The sequence below is a fragment of the Odocoileus virginianus genome, chromosome 6 (assembly GCF_023699985.2).
Source record: "Odocoileus virginianus isolate 20LAN1187 ecotype Illinois chromosome 6, Ovbor_1.2, whole genome shotgun sequence".
In the NCBI taxonomy this organism is placed as follows: Eukaryota; Metazoa; Chordata; class Mammalia; order Artiodactyla; family Cervidae; genus Odocoileus; species Odocoileus virginianus.
Window position 1 is genome coordinate 43,746,518 of NC_069679.1, and position 17,606 is coordinate 43,764,123.

The window sequence follows — 17,606 nt, forward strand, 5'->3', positions numbered from 1 at the left end:
AAAATGAACATAAACTAACATAAAATAATTTGTGACTGGCAATACCTCTAGATTACTTTGGAGAAGCAAACAGAATCTCTTCAGAGGGAACATTTCCACCCAGAATTTACAGAATTTTTACAGAAAACACCTACTAAGGATGAGCTCACTATTTAAAATGAACACCCGTTCCTTCCCCACCAGCTTCAGCCCCAAACATGAGCAAGGGCCAGTGAACCAAAATCCAGCAATATGGCACTTAAGAACTTCAAATAATATGCTTACCATATGGAGATCATAAAGTAATTACAAACATAAAAGGAATTGAAATGTTTGAGAAAAGAAGACTTTATTAAAGATACATGACTGGTTTGAATTTAGAAAAAGACTTCCATGTATGGAAAATGTAGCCACTGGCATTCAAAATGTAATGATTAGAGGTTAAATGGCAAGTCTGAAAAGAGAATGGGTAAACTAGAAGATAGACTGGAGGAAATGACACAGAATTCAGCAGAGACAGATAAGGTACAAGAGAGGTTAAGAGAGCCAGAGAGAGGGAGTATTAGGGCTCCAGTTCAGTTCAGTTCGGTCGCTCAGTCATGTCAGACTCTTTGAGACCCCATGAACCGCAGCATGCCAGGCCTCCCTGTCCATCACCAACTCCCGGGATCCACCCAAACCCATGTCCATTGAGTCGGTGATGCCATCCAACCATCTTATCCTCTGTCGCCCCCTTCTCCTCCTGCCTTCAATCTTTTCCAGCATCAGGGTCTTTTCAAATGAGTCAGTTCTTTGCATCAGGTGGCCAAAGTATTGGAGTTTCAGCTTCAACATCAGTCCTTCCAATGAACACCCAGGACTGATCTGCTTTAGGATAGACTGGTTGGATCTCCTTGCAGTCCAAGGGACTCTCAAGAGTCTTCTCCAACACCACAGTTCAAAAGCACCAATTTCCTGTACAAATGGTGTTTTTTTTTTTTAATGTCTAGTAATTAAATATATGTATATTAATTAAAAGGCGGAGAAGGGAGTAAAGGTGGAGAAGACCACCACTAAGATTTTTAAACACCGCTGTTTAAGTCCTGTGAGCCTGAGACTCAGCAGCTTCGGTTGCCGTGCGGGGCAGCAGGTTCTCGCCGTGGACACCAGGCAAGTCCTCTAGGGACCAGAATCCGGTGGGCTCGAGCCGTGGAGAAATGAGTTCCTAGAGACGAGCCAAGTGTGGAGAGCCGCCTGGGAACAGCACAAACTAGAGACAGGATATATAAGATATGAGTAAATGCTGACTTAATATGATACGGTAGGTGGAAAAACTAGATGCTCTAACAGCCAGTTCAGAAGGCGCAGAACCTTGCACTTACCCAGGCTGACAGCTGCCAGCCCGACTCTGCATTTCTGCGCCTGCCCCAAACGTGAGTGCTTTTTCCGGCGCGGCCGCGGGGAGGCGCGGTCACGTTCGGCTCGCTTTCCAGAAGCACCGCCTTTTCCGGATGCTCTTTCTGGAGAACTGGGAAGAGAATCACTTCCTGTGGCGGGGCTACGTCACTTCCTCTTCAGCTGGGTGTTCGGCCGCCGAGTCTCCACGCGCATTAAACATGCGGATTGAAAAGTGTTATTTCTGTTCGGGCCCTATCTACCCAGGCCACGGCATGATGTTCGTTCGTAACGATTGCAAGGTGAGGAGGCGGGGAGTGGGGCGCTTTTAGCTGCGCTCCCACCGGTCTGAAGCCGTGCCCGCTCGGCGCGGGGTTACTGTGCGCCTACCACTTAGGCGTGGGGTTTGGCCTGGGATTTCGGTGCGTGAGGCTGGCTTTACTACGGGCTCTGACCGCCACCTCCCGCTTGCGGAGTTTCTCCTTTAGGCGGTCCGAGCAGAGCTGGTCACTAGGCCGCTGTTGGGAGAGGCCGGCAGTAAAGAGGTTGAGCGATTCCAGCCAGAGCCCACGGGGAAGCTGGGAGTCTGTTGGCCCACTGTTGTATGTGGGCCACATTCTTCAATTCAGTAAACCTTGTTGAACGCGTGCCGGGTCAAGCATCTTTGCTGAGGTCCACCTCTATACAAATGTGTAAGACTTGGGGTCAGTCGTATTGTGTAGAGGTTGATAGAAATGTTGGGTATGACTTAATAGCAGAGTTACGTTTTATGAAGTGATTGGAGGGGATTTGGAGAAGGACGTATGTGAAAAGACACAGGAAGGAGGTGCTTTTATCCTGCATCTTGCATTTTGTTTAAGAGCAAGAGGAGAAAGCATTTTAGACGAAAGGGAAATGACCAATTTGAGCAAAGGCACAGAGTGGAGCAGTTACTTCTATGTTTAAGGAAGTGATGGATTGCAGATGGTGATAGAGGCTTAGGGTAGGGCTATAAATACAAATATAAATCTATATTTAAAAGGTATGTCTGAAAACAGAAGATAGAACGATACAGATCTTACTGGACTTTCGATGGAGTTGCTTCTGGGCAAACCCATTGTAAGTCCAAGATGCAAAAGCCTAACCTACTGATTATTGTATATAGCCTAGCCTTCTTTAAACATGCTCAGAACACATTAGCTTACAGTTGGGCAGAATCATCTAACACAAAGCCTGTTTTATAATGAAGTGTTGAATATTTCATGTAATTTATGATATCCTCTACTGAAATTGAAAAACAGAATGATTGTTAACTATTAAGTTGTTCACTTTGTGGACTGGGAGCTTTGGTTTGCTGCCAGATGCCCAGCATCAAAGAGAATTTTACTGCATGGCTAGCCTGGGAAAGATCAAAATTTGAAGTATGATTTCCACTGAATGTGTATCACTTTTGCATGGTAAAGTTGGTAAAGATGGTAAAGTTGAACCGTCTTTAAGTTGGGCACGGTCATTATAAGGCCTCATTGTGAAAGTCTTTAGGAATAATACATGAATTTGCCTTCCATACAGGAATGAATCTCATTCCTCTGTTCAAAATATTGTTTCTCAGAATTTGAGCTCTCTTATATTTACTTCAGAATCACTGGACACTTGTGGGAAAAACTGATTCCTGATTCCCACCAGATCTGTTTTAATTGGAATATCTAGGGGGAGGGGAAGAGGCTCTAGGAATCTATATTTAATGAGGTGATTTTGACAGACTCAGGAATTACGGTTTGTACTTCCTCACCTTATATGTGTATTCTGTATAAATCCTGTCTGTACCTAACAGAGAGCCTCCTGAAAGAGAGTTCTTATTACTTCAGCTCTTTTTGCTCTCAGAAGTTAATAGTCATTTTCCCTTGTAGCTCAGTCGGTAGAGTCTGCCTGCAGTGCAGGAGACCCGGGTTCGATCCCTGGGTTCGGAAGATGCCCTGGAGAAAGAAATGGCAACCCACTCCAGTATCCTTGCCTGGAAAATCTCATGGACAGAGGAGCCTGGTGGGCTGCAGTCCATGGGATCGCAAAGAGTTGGGCATGACTGAGCAACTAACACTTAGATAGTTCTGCTGGAAACTGAGAGTTTGACTCTTTTCGCTCTTTGTATCTAGCTATAGGTCCTATCCATACTGCCTTTGCAAAGGATAGTGGTGTCTTAGCTTTTTTTCTGCTTTCCTGGTCACAGATTAGGCACTTGTCACTTGTGTAGCCTCCTAACTATTTTTTCTCCATTTATGCTTGTAGCTTTTGAGACCATCTTTCATAGACATCTCCCCTCTTATGCTTCTCAAGTAGCTTCTTAAGAGTAGAATTAGCGTGTTGTTGTTATTTAGTCACGAAGTTGTGTCCGACTCTTTCCGAACTCTATGGACTGTAGCCCATCAGGCTCCTCTGTCCATGGGATTTCCCTGATGATAGTGCTGGAGTAGGTTGCCATTTCCTTCTCCAGGGGTCCTTCCTGACTGAGGGTTGAACGTGCATCTCCTGCATTGCAGGATTCTTTACTGCTGAGCCACCAGGGAAACCAGAATTAGTGTGTTACTAATTAAAATACTGGAAAAAGTGAAAATGTTATTTGCTTAGTTGTGTCTGGCTGTTTGTGATTCCATGGACGGTGTAGCCCACCAGGCTTCTCTGTGCATGTGATTTTCCAGGAGCGAATACTGGAGTGGATAGCCATTCCCTTCTCCAAGGGATATTCCCAACCCAGGGATTGAACCCGGATTTCCTGCTTTGCAGGCACTTTCTTTTCGGTCTGAGCCACCAGGGTAAAATATTACTGCTCCATATTTTCATAGTTTGCAAACAGAAACATGTATGCTTTTAAGGTGTGCTTAATAAATCTTTGTTGAAATTAGTGGCATAAAAAAGTATTGAACTGTGAAGCTCAGATGGATCATTTATTTGCATGTTGAAGACTGAGGATGGTGCTCAAGGACTAGATTAAAAGGGAAATTTGAGCCTATGAAGCTTTGTCTCACACAGAATCATCCACCACCTACAACAGTAGAGATCTAATCACTCCTTAATGTATATTTACATGTTACTTTATACTTGATTATTGTGTATAGCCATATCCCATTATTTATATCCTAGACTGATTTTTATTTCTCTTGTTTGCAAAGTGAGACTTTACCACATTACTGGACTAAGCTTCTCAGGGTAGAGCATTGTGTTTTAATTATTCTTGTACTTCTTGCACCTACTGCAACATCCAGCACATGGTAGCTGCTCTTTATTTGGGAATCCCCATCCCATCTCAGTGACTCCAGTCTCTTCAGATATTTCATCATGCTTTTTCAAGTGAGTCTGTTAGATACAGAGTTTAAGTAGGCTTCCCTGTATCTTCCCATTGGCTTGCTTTGGAACTGAGAAGACCTAGAGCAGTTCAAACCTCTCAGTGAGGACTTGTGTAGGAGTTGTCTAGTAGATATGAAACAAGGACGGCTTTTACTTAAAAAGGTAGTAGTACTTTGGGCTGGAAATATGCAAAAGAAACTTTACCAGTAATGATTTTATAGTGAATTATTCCAGAAAACTACTGTGGTTCACATATTTTCTAGCTGTTTGAGATTAATTCAGGAATGTAGAGGACTCTCCAGGAAGTCTGGCCCTCGATTAAATTGATATAATATTGACCATTTGTTTCTTCCTTTTCTTTTCTTTTTGACCTTGCCATACTGACTGTGGGATCTTAGTTCTTGGACCATGGATCCATCACAGGGCCATCCCACTGAAACGCCAAGTTCTAACCACTGGGCCACCAGGGAACTCTCTAGTATTGACCATTTCTAAGAAATCTGTGCCATAATGTGATTAGTGACCTGTTTGAAGGTCCTCATAGAACAACGTACATAAAATGAAAAGTATTTTGATTTGTGATTTATGTGCACACACACACAGAGGCTTTATTGTTTTAGTTGCTAAGTTGTGTCCGACTCTTTGCAACTGCATGGATCTACCAGGCCGTCCTGTCCATGGAATTTCCCAGGCAAGAATATTGGAATAGGTTGCTATTTCCTTCTCTAGGGGATTTTCTCGACCCAGGGATCAAACCTGTCTCCTGCTTTGGCAAGCAAATTCCTTACCACTGAGTCTCTTAGCTTGAAATGTCTATAACTTAGTTTGGCCTTTTTTTGAGTGGGTCACATCTAAGCATGATAATTCAATTTAAGTTTCTTTGCCAAGGTCCACAGATTTCAATTATAATACTTTTTCTCTCAGATTTCCTCTAGTAATACAAATTGTAACTTTTTCTAAGACAGAGTAACAAAGTGATGCATTTTAGATGTGTAAATCCCAGTAAGTCACTTTAAGAGCACCTTGAATCATCATTAAATTGTAAACACTATTAAAGGATCATATCTTTGGAGATGAAAGTGTAGAATTAAAGTAGTGAAGAATCTTGCTAGTAGATCTCTGAATAATTTTTTTAGAAAAACAAATCTGCAGCCAGTTTTAGTTGGTTTTTTTGGGAAATTATTTTGTGCAACAGTGAAAAGAACCAAAGGACATTTCAGAATGGTCGTTTGAAACTTTACCTCTCCCCCCTCATTGAGATATATACAAAGTGAATTTTGAGAATTATTCTGAATTGCAAATGGATTTAAATAAATGACTTTACTTAAAATTTTTCCCTTCATTCAAGATCATAGTAAAGGTTTTACTGTTATTCTATAAAAATGCTAGTTTTTAACCATGTTTTGGGGGCCCTCAATCTTTAGTTGTAGTGATGTTTGATAGTCAAAAAATAGTTCAATTAGCATATTGTGTGATATGTCTCATGTTTCTAAATCATGCTATAAGTAGAAGCAGCTGTGAGTGGGAACCATTGTTATTTCTCAGACTTTATAGTATATTTTGTCTGGTGGGGTAATGTCCTATGGCATAAAAGTTTTTAATATTGTCTTTTCACTATTTTAACACTTTTTAAAATAGGTGTTCAGATTCTGTAAATCCAAGTGCCATAAAAACTTCAAAAAGAAGCGCAATCCTCGCAAGGTCAGATGGACTAAAGCGTTCCGGAAAGCAGCTGGTAAAGAGCTCACGGTGGTGAGTACAGTTAGCTATCACTATAGTTGTTATAGTTTTCAGAATTTTAGTGTTTGGATGGGGAAGATGGTTCATTTAACTCTAGTAAGGCTTCCCGGAGCATGATTCATGACCGACTGACTTGTATTTGGCTTTGGCAATCTCATTCTCTCATGATCCCCAAAACTACAAATCTGTAGAATTCTGAAAAGGAAAAAAAAAATCTTAATCTGGTTTGTAGAAATGATTTTTCTTATTCTCCAAAAAGTATTTTTAGCTCTTGTAACAAAGGGGAGAATTATTTAAATGGATTGAAGTTGGAAATTGTTACTTAAGAATTTTGAAAGGAAGTTAAAAGGATGTTTGAATAGCAGTGAGGGCTTGGATGAGGTTTGCAATAAGCTTGTTTATCAGTTTTTCAATTTCTTTAGCTGGACTTTGTGTCTGAGAGCAGAGAACTTAGTTAATGATATTGGTGTCAGGAGGAATAATGAGGAATTGGGGTGAGGGAGTTTCATGAGGCGAGCGCCCGCAAGTATTGCTCTTTCTGAGTTGGTATGAGGTCCCACCGAAGCTTGTCCGCACTCTGTCCTTGAAAAGGAAGGAGGAGAAACTTGCACAGGTTGTTTTTGAGGGCGGGAGATCTTCAGCTCTCCTCTCCCTGATGTACTTTCTCTTCTACCAAACCCATGACTTTTCCCCACCTTTCTACTCCGTAAAGGCAGTGTCTTAAGTAGTTGCTATGAAGTCCTTTTCTGGCTTTCTTAACACCTAAGGTTTTTCAGTGAATGTAAAGAATATTTTTTGACAACTTGCAAGGCCAGATCATGATTGTTGTCACAAAAATAATTTTCAGTGTGGATGAATAGAACTGTAGCATCTCAAATACAGGTGGCAACTGTATGAGTGAAGGAAGAATGCTAGGTCATATTCATTTGCTGGTGACCGGTTTTACCTTGTCATGGCTGAGGTTACTGTGATCTGAACAGAGTCTTGTGTATATAAATGAAATAGCTAAGTGCAGAGTTAATGTTCACATTAACTGAGTCTGAGTCTGATAGATTTGAAAACCAAGAAATATCTGGGGTTTTTCCCAAAATTATTTTGCATGTTTTGAGGTAAGTAAAGTTGTTAATTGTCAAAATACCGACTACATTTGGAGGGGACCTAGAGAATTTCAGGGTGAAGCTTACATCAGGCAGAGTAGCACCACATTATTTGAGAATGTGTAGTTTCAACTCCATGCTGTAACAGAAAGGTTTATAGGTATTGAAATATATGAACATGCTAGGTATTTTAGTTGAACCATATGAAATTCTCAATATTTGACTCTTTTTCATCTATGAGAAAAGGAAGTTTCAAATGGTTCAGTCTGACATACGTTTTCTGGCTGTTAGTCTCAGCTAGGAACAGGAAATTAGGGAAGTCTTTTGAGTTTATTTATAATCCTCATGATGGTGGTTATAGGCCCATCTCCCCTCCCATCTCTTTGAGAATCGCTAATATGTAGAGAAATTTTTTCATTAGGAGTGTCTTGTATGTTGTGTTTAATGGAGAAAAAATTTGAAAACTTACATTCTCTGAGATCATCTTGGGGAAAATCTTAGTATGTTTCCATAGCCATGACAAACCTAGACAGCATATTAAAAAGCAGAGATATTACTTTGCCAACAAAGGTCCATCTAGTCAAGGCTATGGTTTTTTCAGTAGTCATGTAGGGAAGTGAGAGTTGGGACTGTAAAGAAAGCTGAGTGCCTAAGAATTCATGCTTTTGAACTGTGGTGTTGGAGAAGACTCTTGAGAGTCCCTTGGACTACACAGAGGTCAAACCAGCCAATCCTAAAGGAAATTAACCCTGAATATTCATTGGAAGGATTGATGGTGAAGCTGAAGTTCCAATACTTTGGCCGCCTGATGCCAAGCACCGACTCATTGGAAAAGACCCTGATCCTGGGAAAAGTTGAAGGCAGGGAGAGAAGGGGACGACAGACGACGAGATGGTTGGATGGCATCACCGACTCAATGGACATGAGTTTGAGCAAACTCCTGGAGATGGTGAAGGATGGGGAAGCCTGCTGTAGTCCATGGGGTCGCAAAGAGTCGGACATGACTGAGCGACTAAACAACAGTAGCTTGAAATACTTAGAACTTCTGTGAAAAGGAGAAAAAGTTTTAAGAAATGCTTCTTTTCTATCTCTCTTAAAGCCATATTTTTCCTCTTTTTACAGGATAATTCATTTGAATTTGAAAAACGTAGAAATGAACCTGTCAAATACCAGCGAGAACTGTGGAATAAAACCAGTAAGTCACAAGGGAATATGAGGAGTTTTCAGTAGACACTGGTTTGGGATATTACTATAGCTTTAATATCAGTTGATTGTTTAAATATTAAATTTATTCTTTTAATTGGTTAGTTTTATAGTTTTATCCTTATTTCAATGGCTCTCCTGTATTTGTGTTTTTTATTGTAAGCTATCCCGAATCTTTTCAGGATTGGTTGATGTATCCATTATTAAAGTAGCATAATTATTAAATTTGCTGTTATTTGAAGTGTCTGCACAGAGATCTAAAAGCAGTCAAATATCTGAACGAAAAAATAGAGATGTAGAATACTTTGTGGAGGTGTGACATAGTTAAAATATGCAAAAACGTAACACACTTTGCCAGTTAAGATGATTTGGTTTAGGGATATGCGTATTGTTAGGGATATAAGTATTGTATACCTCATGAAACTTAGTGGTTCTGTAAAGTTCAAAGGTACAGCATGTAAGCATGATAATTACAAATTTTCTAAGAGAATTTCTAAGTGTTTGACCTGAGTGAAAATGAAGTTAGAGGCTACTAAACTACAAGCAGTAATAGTTAGTTCTTAGCTGTCTGCATACCTAGTTACCTAGCTCTTTCTGTCGTTTACTTACTTAAGTTAGGCAGAGGCTTTAATTTAAAAAAATTCGCATTTGTAGTAAAACTTAATTTCTTAATCTAGCTGTAGATTCTGCCATGTGTTATGTGTAGTGTGAGGCCCGTGGCCCCGCCTTTCTTCTTCCGCCCTGCCTGCTTATGCAGCCTTAGCCTCTCTTGTCTTTGGTGTGGAGGTGAGGAAGTTTGTTAACTAGAAGTCAGTTTAAGACTTAGAATTCTACCAGACTTGCTGTGCTGATCATTTCACAATATGCACAAACACATCAATCCCATATGGAGCTATGCATTTTTCACAGGATTATTTGATTGATTCCTGAAGGCACTTTTGGCAGGGACTTTGTCGAAAGATTCTAAAGCATTTCTGGACCCCATTGAGTTTTATTTCGTTTTGGCCTTTGTTTTCTTTTTTGTTCCTACTTGAAGATAGCAGCTCCAGACCATTTTTGTCTATAACTACTTTTATTTGGTGGGTATTCAGCTTGATGTGGAAACTGAGGTGCATATCTTAGTTTAATCATCTGTGGATATTCAGTTACTGAGACCCTCTGTGCTCGTATCATGTGTTTTTATTGTTCCTGAGAAATACTGTGTGTTCTCTAAGATAGTGTATCTTTTACCAGTAACCATTGATTCTGGTATATGAAGATGAACAGGGCATATACTCTCAGTGCATTTTACTGAGAACTCCTGTTTTATTATTTGTTAGACAGTAGTTGGTTCAGGTATTATTATAGAGCCTCATTCATTTGCCCCACTCAGATACACAGACTGCACTTTAAGAATCTGGTTGGGAATTGTGCTGCTCAGTATGGTAGCCACCAGTCACAGGGGCCACCGAGCAATTAAAATGTGACTAGTCTGAATTGAGATGTGCTGTAAATGTAAAGTATATGCTGGATTTTGAACACTTAGTGTGAAAACAAGTGTAAAATCTCAGTAAATTTTTCATATTAATTACATGTTGAAATGACAGTAATTTGAATATGTTGGGTTAAACAAAATGTACCTTGAATTTAATTTTGAGCTGTTCCGGTTTACTTTTTAAAAAAAATGTGGCTACTGAAAAATGTAAATTACATATGTGATTTATCTTACATTGTACAGTACTGATACAGATTCTAGAGTATAGTTGGACTCAACTTCCTTATAACCAAGGGTCTTGTATAAATTTTCCAAAACAGTTTTTGGATTTTCGTGGTTAAGAATGTGGCGAATTGACAGGTTCATTCTACCAATATTTGTAATGTGGTCATATCTTAGGTATATAATGTGATTCATAATGAGATCATAGTTCAGGTGCTTGAAGAAAAAGTAGCTTTTATTATCAGGAAAGGACTCTTTATTTATAGAGATGACAAACTAAGAATGGGGTTAATGTCATTAATCCAAGTTCTCTGTAGAATAAAATTTGAAAAATGTTGGACTGGTTTCAAGTACAAGGGAAATTTGTTAGTAGTAAAGGCTTTTGCAAAATAAAGATTAAAGAAATGATACTTGGGAAAGAGTCAAAAGTGATGTTAACCAAGAGTACGTACCTTTGTCAGCTAGTTCAGTAGGAATTGTTTTTGCAGCGAGTGTTTTGTTTGGTTTAGTCCATTTCTAAATCAGAATAAAAGGTGATTGTTAAAGCTCTTGTTGAGTATAATCATCTGGCTTGAATGTACATAAATTTGTTAACTTTAATCAATTTTTTTAATAGTTGATGCAATGAAGAGAGTTGAAGAGATCAAACAGAAGCGACAAGCTAAATTTATAATGAACAGGTACAAATGTTTTAAAATATCTTTATTTCCACCTAACTTCAGACTTTCAGAAACTATCAAGGTAGTATAAAGAACTCTGTATATTCTGTTAGCATTTTGCCAGATTTACTTTGTGTTTAACTCTGTGTGTAGTAAGTTGAAGACATGATGCCTTTTCCTCTTAAGTATACTTCAGTGTATGTATCCTAAAATTAGTATGTTCTTTTTCTGTGTTTTTTTTTTTTTCTGTGTGGTTTTTAAGATTGAGGTATAATTGACACACAACATTATTTTAGTATCAGGTATACAACATAAGAACATGCTCTTATATAACCACAGTATAGTTATCAAATCAGAAAATTATCACTGATAAAATACTGTTATTGAGTCTGTAGACCTTACTTGATCTTACTGGTTGTTCTAATGATGCCCTTCATCACTGCAGAAAGTCGTGTATCATGCATTGCACTTAGCAGTCTTGTCTCTTCAAGCTGCTTTAATCCAGACAGTTTCTCACCTTTGTCTTAAATGACATTGACATTTTTGAAGAGTACAGGTCAGTCATTTTACAGGATGTTTCTCATTTTGTGTTTGCTGTTTTCTTCATGATTAGATTCAGGGTAGGCACCTTTGGCCAAACTAGTACAGAAATGTGTCTTCCAGGGACATGTTGCCTCTGACTGGTGATGTTAACTTTTATCACTTGGTTAAAGTAGTGTCTGCCAGTTTTCTCCCCTGGAAATGGAAGAAACTACTTTACTGTTTTATTCCCCTCTTTGTAATCAATGCATCTTGGGGGAGACACACTTAGCAAGGAATCTGTCACTCTTAAAGTGGTATCTACTGGTTTTAGCGTCCATTTAGTGTTCTGCCTGAATCTGTTACTGTTGTTACTATTGCCAAGTGGTGATTTTTCTAATTTCATCCTTTCCTGTTTATTAGTTGGCTTTCTTATCCAAGAAAGAGCATTTTTCTCTTCCCCCAGTTCCACATTTATTATTTTATTCATTTATTCGCCTCACATGTGGGTGTGTACACCAATTCTTACTGTTGTCAGTGTGTTACAGTTCTTTATCATTATTTATTTTGGTGTTCTAAGTACCCTAAGTTGGCCAGTGAGAGTTCTTCAGGCAGGCTCTGTGTCATTTTGACAATTCCTCATCATTCTTTGGTTGCTTCTTGTTTTATGGCTTAACAAGACTTTCTAGTACCATCTTGCACTTTCCCTGTCCCAGCTTGAAACTGGCTATTTCTTTAGAAGAGACATCACTTTTGATCTAGTCATCACAAATGTCTCGTAGAAAAGCATGTGTCAAGAGTTTTTTGGCTGCAAACCTTTTTAATTATTAAAAAAAAGGGGCCCAAATGCTTGAGAACTAATCTGTTGACTTTTTTTTGTTGTTGAATGTCTTATGTGTTTCATGTTCTTGTAATTACTGAATGATTTTAAAAAGTAGATAACACGGAGATTACATCTTTCTCCTGAAATAGAGAACAGATACTTTAATGATTAGAGGTTTGTATTCTGTGTCTGTGATCTCTAAGCCTTGTTAATTCTTGCAGTTACATTCCTTCATTCACTGAGCAAATACATATCCAACCCTCAATTTATTCCTGACTAGGCACTAGGCATAACAGTGAATGAACAAATTGGGAGTGTAGGAATCATTATTCTAACAAGGAACAAGAAACAGATTGTATTCCCATTTCTCATCTTTGTGGTTAACTAAATATAATTTTTACAAATTATGAATTAATGTCTTTTAAAGAGTTTTTAGTAACTGAGCTTTTGGCCTTGATGTGTTTTATCCTAGGTTGAAGAAAAATAAAGAACTACAGAAAGTTCAGGACGTTAAAGAAGTCAAGCAAAACATCCATCTTATCCGGGCCCCTCTTGCAGGTAAGTAGTGCATCATACAGGAGTTCTCTGCCTCCAGTAGAGAAACGAAAAGCTTTCATGGTCCACGTAATTGGGTACCAGCCAACGTTTTGAGGATAAATTTTTTTTTCATGTAAACATTCTCTCTCATTTAGGATATGACTTGGTAATTTATAAAAAATATTGATTCAGTGCATTTCTGAGTTCCATTCAGCTTATTGCTTATGGTGTTTCTTTTCTCCTGTCATAAAATCCTGACTTCCGTAAAAACACTTTCCAAGTTAATCAAAATTATTTGAGTCATAACTCAGTAGATGATTTTGCCTCGAACCTGTTTTGATTAAAAGGACAGTGTTTCATGTTAATAGTTCCCTAACTTCATTTGGCGTGGGAATTACTGGGGGACTCACTGAGCACAGAGGTTCAAATGCCCTGGCTCTGGACCTCTACTTCAGTAGCTCTCCCGGTGGTTCTGATGCCTCAGTGTGAGAACTGCAGTTGGGACTGGAGCCTTGCCTGCGCTTCTGTAACTTGCAGGCAGGCACTCACTCGGGCAGCCGTTGGCGTGCGTGATTCCTTCAGTGAGGTGCTCGGAAGCAAGTGTTTTCCCTCAGCTGGCACCAAGTACACCTATGAGGAGAGAGAGTTTGGTGGGATTTAGCTATGCCTAAGCCTTAGTAGAGTCAAATTCTGTAACAGCATATTGGGTAGATTTATGCAAAAGTCCCAGCTAGGACCTTTTTGTACTAAATTAAAAAAAAATAGAATCGTGAAGCATTGTTTTACATATAGCTTATATGGACTAACACCCCAAAAACAATAGAAAGGAACCGTTATTGTCTAAGATTTTAGGTAACCCTTTTTGAGGTAGAGAGTGCAGTGTTGAGAGCAGCGATCCTGGCTCCAGATGGCCAGGCTTCACGTCCCACCCCTTTGTCTTACTGGACTTACTAGCCAAGTGACCGGGTCACTGATTCGTTTGTCTCTGTACCGCAGTTTTCTCATTTTTAAGATGTAGGTTGTCATGAAGGTGAGGTGAGCAAATGTGTGGCAAGTCATAAGATCTGTGTGAGTTTAGTTATATTCTTAAATTATTTAGGAATATTTAATGTTATTTTAAAATAGCCAAGATTCTTTATGAAGTGTGAATATGACTTCCACAAGGTCACACCAAATCAATAAGAGTTTAATTTCTTTTTTCAAGGCAAAGGAAAGCAGCTGGAAGACAAAATGGTACAGAAATTACAAGAGGATGTGGACATGGAGGATGTTTCTTAAAACTCTTACTGTCTGTAAGCAATTCTTTAAGTGCATCTGGAAATCTTCTTTGGAGACTTAGAACTTGTAAATTGTTGATCTTTTTTTTCCCCCACATAAGGTCACTCAGATGAAAGGGGAGTAAACACTTCTGTCCTACATTGATATATGCAGAACAGCAAATATTATTATGGATGCTAGGTTGCATCTCAACGTTAAACCTTCACTGAGAGACATACTTTTAAAAGTCATGAAAACTATTGTAAATACAGAAGTGAATTGTGGACATAAAATGGTCATGCCATTTGGTTAATGGCATTAGACAGCTTTTATGTAATAATGACAAATTCATGACTAGTAATATATATAAAGTAAAATTTTCTTTGCAGTAAAATATTTCCTTTATTAATGTTCTGGATGGGATACAGCAAGGAACTAACAATCTGTATGATAATTAGCCTCAAGTAATATCTTTTCTTTTGATGTTAATATTTCTGGTTTTGGTTTATTAGCATCTTAGAAGAACATAATGGTCCAGTATATTGAAGCCTAATTATGTTGGACTGTTTTGATGTGGTTTAACTATTGTGATAGTCATTTGTGGATGTTGAGGGTGAGTTGAGCAGTCTGTTCGTGAAATGGCGTTGTGTAATTTCCACTTTGGAGAATACTCAATGATAAGTTGACATTCCTAGTAGAATAAACGTTATTTTTCCATGACTCCAGTGCCTATTAAAATTTTTGGTGTGGTTTTCTTTCTAAAAATTCCTAATTGGTTTTCGAAAATGGGATGTATGAGTAGCACATTATAAATTATTTGCACATAAAATTGTTTCTAGAGTAACTGCTTACATATTTATTTAAAATCCATGGCTAATTCAATGTATGACAAAAACCACTGCAATGCTGTAAAGTAATTAGCCTCCAACTAATAAAAATAAATGGAAAAAAAAAAGTACTAAACAAAAGATAGATATTCCCAGGTGGCTCAGTGATAAATAATCTACCTGCCAATGCAGGAGATGCAGGAGATGTGGGTTCAATTCCTGGGTTGGAAAGATCCCCTGGAGAAGGCAATGGCAACCCACTCCAGTATTCTTGCGGGGAATATCCCACGGACAGAGGAGCCTGGTGAGCTCCAGTCTGTGGGGTTGCAGAGAGTTGGACACAACTGAGCACAGCACAGCATCAGACAAAAGGTATGAAGTGTCAATTGCTTGGAGGAAAATGACTTTGTTCACACATACTCCTGAAGTAGAACTGTTTAAAGAGAAATGTATACTTACATTGTTTATGAGTATGTTAAGAATATTAAGTAACTCAGTTTTTTAGGACAAAATTTAGAATAAATTACATATCTTTAAGGTTACATAATTATGTAGTAATGGCTAAACTTTTATTTCAATATTAGATAGTAGAAAAATGGACTAATCACTGAATCAGGTGTTAGAAGACCTGAATCCAGCTTTGTTCTTGTTGATAAAGTGAAACTTATTTGTAAACAAAATTATTGATGTAATAGGAGAATATGTATGTAAAACCATTTGTAAAATTGAAGTTTTCATCCCATACTGCATTTGTGTTTGTTTTAATATAAACTTGTTTTAAAATCACATACTGTTAAGAAACAAATTTCCTACTGTGCTAGTTAGATAGCAGCTTGGCTGTTGCTTTGAGATCATTAATTTGGGGAAACTGATCTGAAACAAAAAGCTGACATTGTATCTCAGGTTTAACATTCAGGCAGTTCTCTTAGCTGTCAGAATTTTATTATGAGACACTAGATCATGTTATTATGAGACACTAGATCTCATAAAGTATTTGGATGCAAATGCAGTGATTTTATTCATCCTCTGCTTTTTAAGCGTAGTTGGACCACTAAGGATGAATTGTCCCTTTAAAGTTTACTTGAGAGTTGCATGGTACAGAGCTTTTAGGTTACTATTGTTTTAACTTGTCTGGTTGAGACCTCTGCTGGGCAGTTAGCATAGCACAAAAACATAGATTGTCCAGGCATTCACTACACAGAAAATACTAAAAGCAGTATCATCTGTAAGTCATAGAATTTTTTTTTTAACATCTCTTAAAAAACCTTGTAAGATGCAGAAAGAAATTCTCATATGGAAAAAAAAATCATTTCTTAAAAATAGAAACCCTAGGAAGATGTTTATAGAAGAAAGTTTGAGAAGGACTAGCCCATGTCTTGTGAAGCAGTCAGCATTATTCTCGTTCTATAAGTGGCAAAATCTTAGGTGTAGGTAACTTGCCCTTTCATAGCACGTAACAGAGTATGAAGGAGGCGGGATCTGTGTCCTTACCAGTCTTTCTCCAGCATTGCCCTGCATTTATATAGAAGGGATTTATTCAGAACTTCTCAGGTCCCATCTTCACAAGTCCAGGTGATGGCTGTAAACTGACTTGACTGTGCTTTGGTTTCTTCATCTAGAAAAAAAAATGGAGATGATAACCCCTCAGGATTTTTATGAGGACCTAATTAGTTAGTATTGGGCTTCCCTAGTAGCTCAGGTGGTAAAGAATCTGCCTGTAATGCAGGAGACCCAGGTTTGATCCCTGGGTCGGGAACATCCCCTGGAGAGGGGAATGGCAACCCACTCCATTACTCTTGCCTGGAGAATTCCATGGACAGAGGACCTGGCAGACTATAGTCCGTGGGGTCGCAGAGTCAGACATGACTGTGCCACTAACTTTCCTTTCCTCTAATTAGTTAATATATCTAAAATAGTCATTTCAAGGCCACCGCCATGGTAAGCTACTGTTAAAATGTTAGGATTGGGTGTGTGACTACACAAAACTCAGTAACAGCAAAGGGCTTTGACTTGGGAAGAAGGCGGAGGCTCTTAGGGTTTGGGGATAGCTGTGCTCAATTGAGTGCAGTGTACCTGGTCTACAAAGGGACATGCTTTAGAACGTTAAATTTAGCCTTTATGTCAGCTGACAGTTTCATTTATTAAGAGCATCTCATTGCCCAAACATCCTCTGCTGTGCAGATTGGGAGGAAGAAATACATTTCTGGTTTATCAGCATTAGTTTAAAAAAATAATCACCCATAATTTTAAAGAGCTAAATTAAATCTTACATTTAATGATATAAGAGAAATTATTTTTTCCCTCTGTCCTTGAGCTTACTGTTTTTTTTTTTAGCTTACATTTTAAGTGGAGATCTGGAAAAAAAAAAATCAGACTTCAGTCACTCAATGTAAATTTTAATATTGAATGAAGACTACACTTTGTAAAAATTAACTTAGCAGCCTGCTAAAATAAGAGTGTTGAGAAAATAGGGGAAAATATATAAAAAATCAATTTTAAAGGCTATAGGAAGAATTTTCCAAGGCGTCTATTGATATATAAAGCAAAGTGGAAAAGCTAATCCACAGCTTTTACCCT

General features: G+C 38.4%; 1 protein-coding gene and 1 long non-coding RNA gene across 2 annotated transcripts; one reads left to right on the plus strand and one right to left on the minus strand.

The window, feature by feature from the left end:
* Nucleotides 1-309: 309 nt before the first annotated feature.
* Nucleotides 310-1,449, minus strand: LOC139035634 (uncharacterized). Its single transcript, XR_011488278.1, has 2 exons — nucleotides 1,341-1,449; nucleotides 310-1,228 (listed from the first exon to the last, which is right to left on the minus strand). It is a non-coding gene; the product is annotated as an uncharacterized lncRNA (long non-coding RNA).
* Nucleotides 1,450-1,491: 42 nt separating this feature from the next.
* On the plus strand, nucleotides 1,492-14,919 carry RSL24D1 (ribosomal L24 domain containing 1). Its single transcript, XM_020896208.2, has 6 exons — nucleotides 1,492-1,655; nucleotides 6,310-6,423; nucleotides 8,631-8,703; nucleotides 11,024-11,087; nucleotides 12,881-12,966; nucleotides 14,150-14,919. Exons 1-6 carry the CDS (start codon nucleotides 1,575-1,577, stop codon nucleotides 14,221-14,223), a joined length of 492 nt encoding a protein of 163 aa, XP_020751867.1. The 5' UTR covers nucleotides 1,492-1,574; the 3' UTR covers nucleotides 14,224-14,919.
* The last annotated feature ends 2,687 nt before the right edge of the window (nucleotides 14,920-17,606 follow it).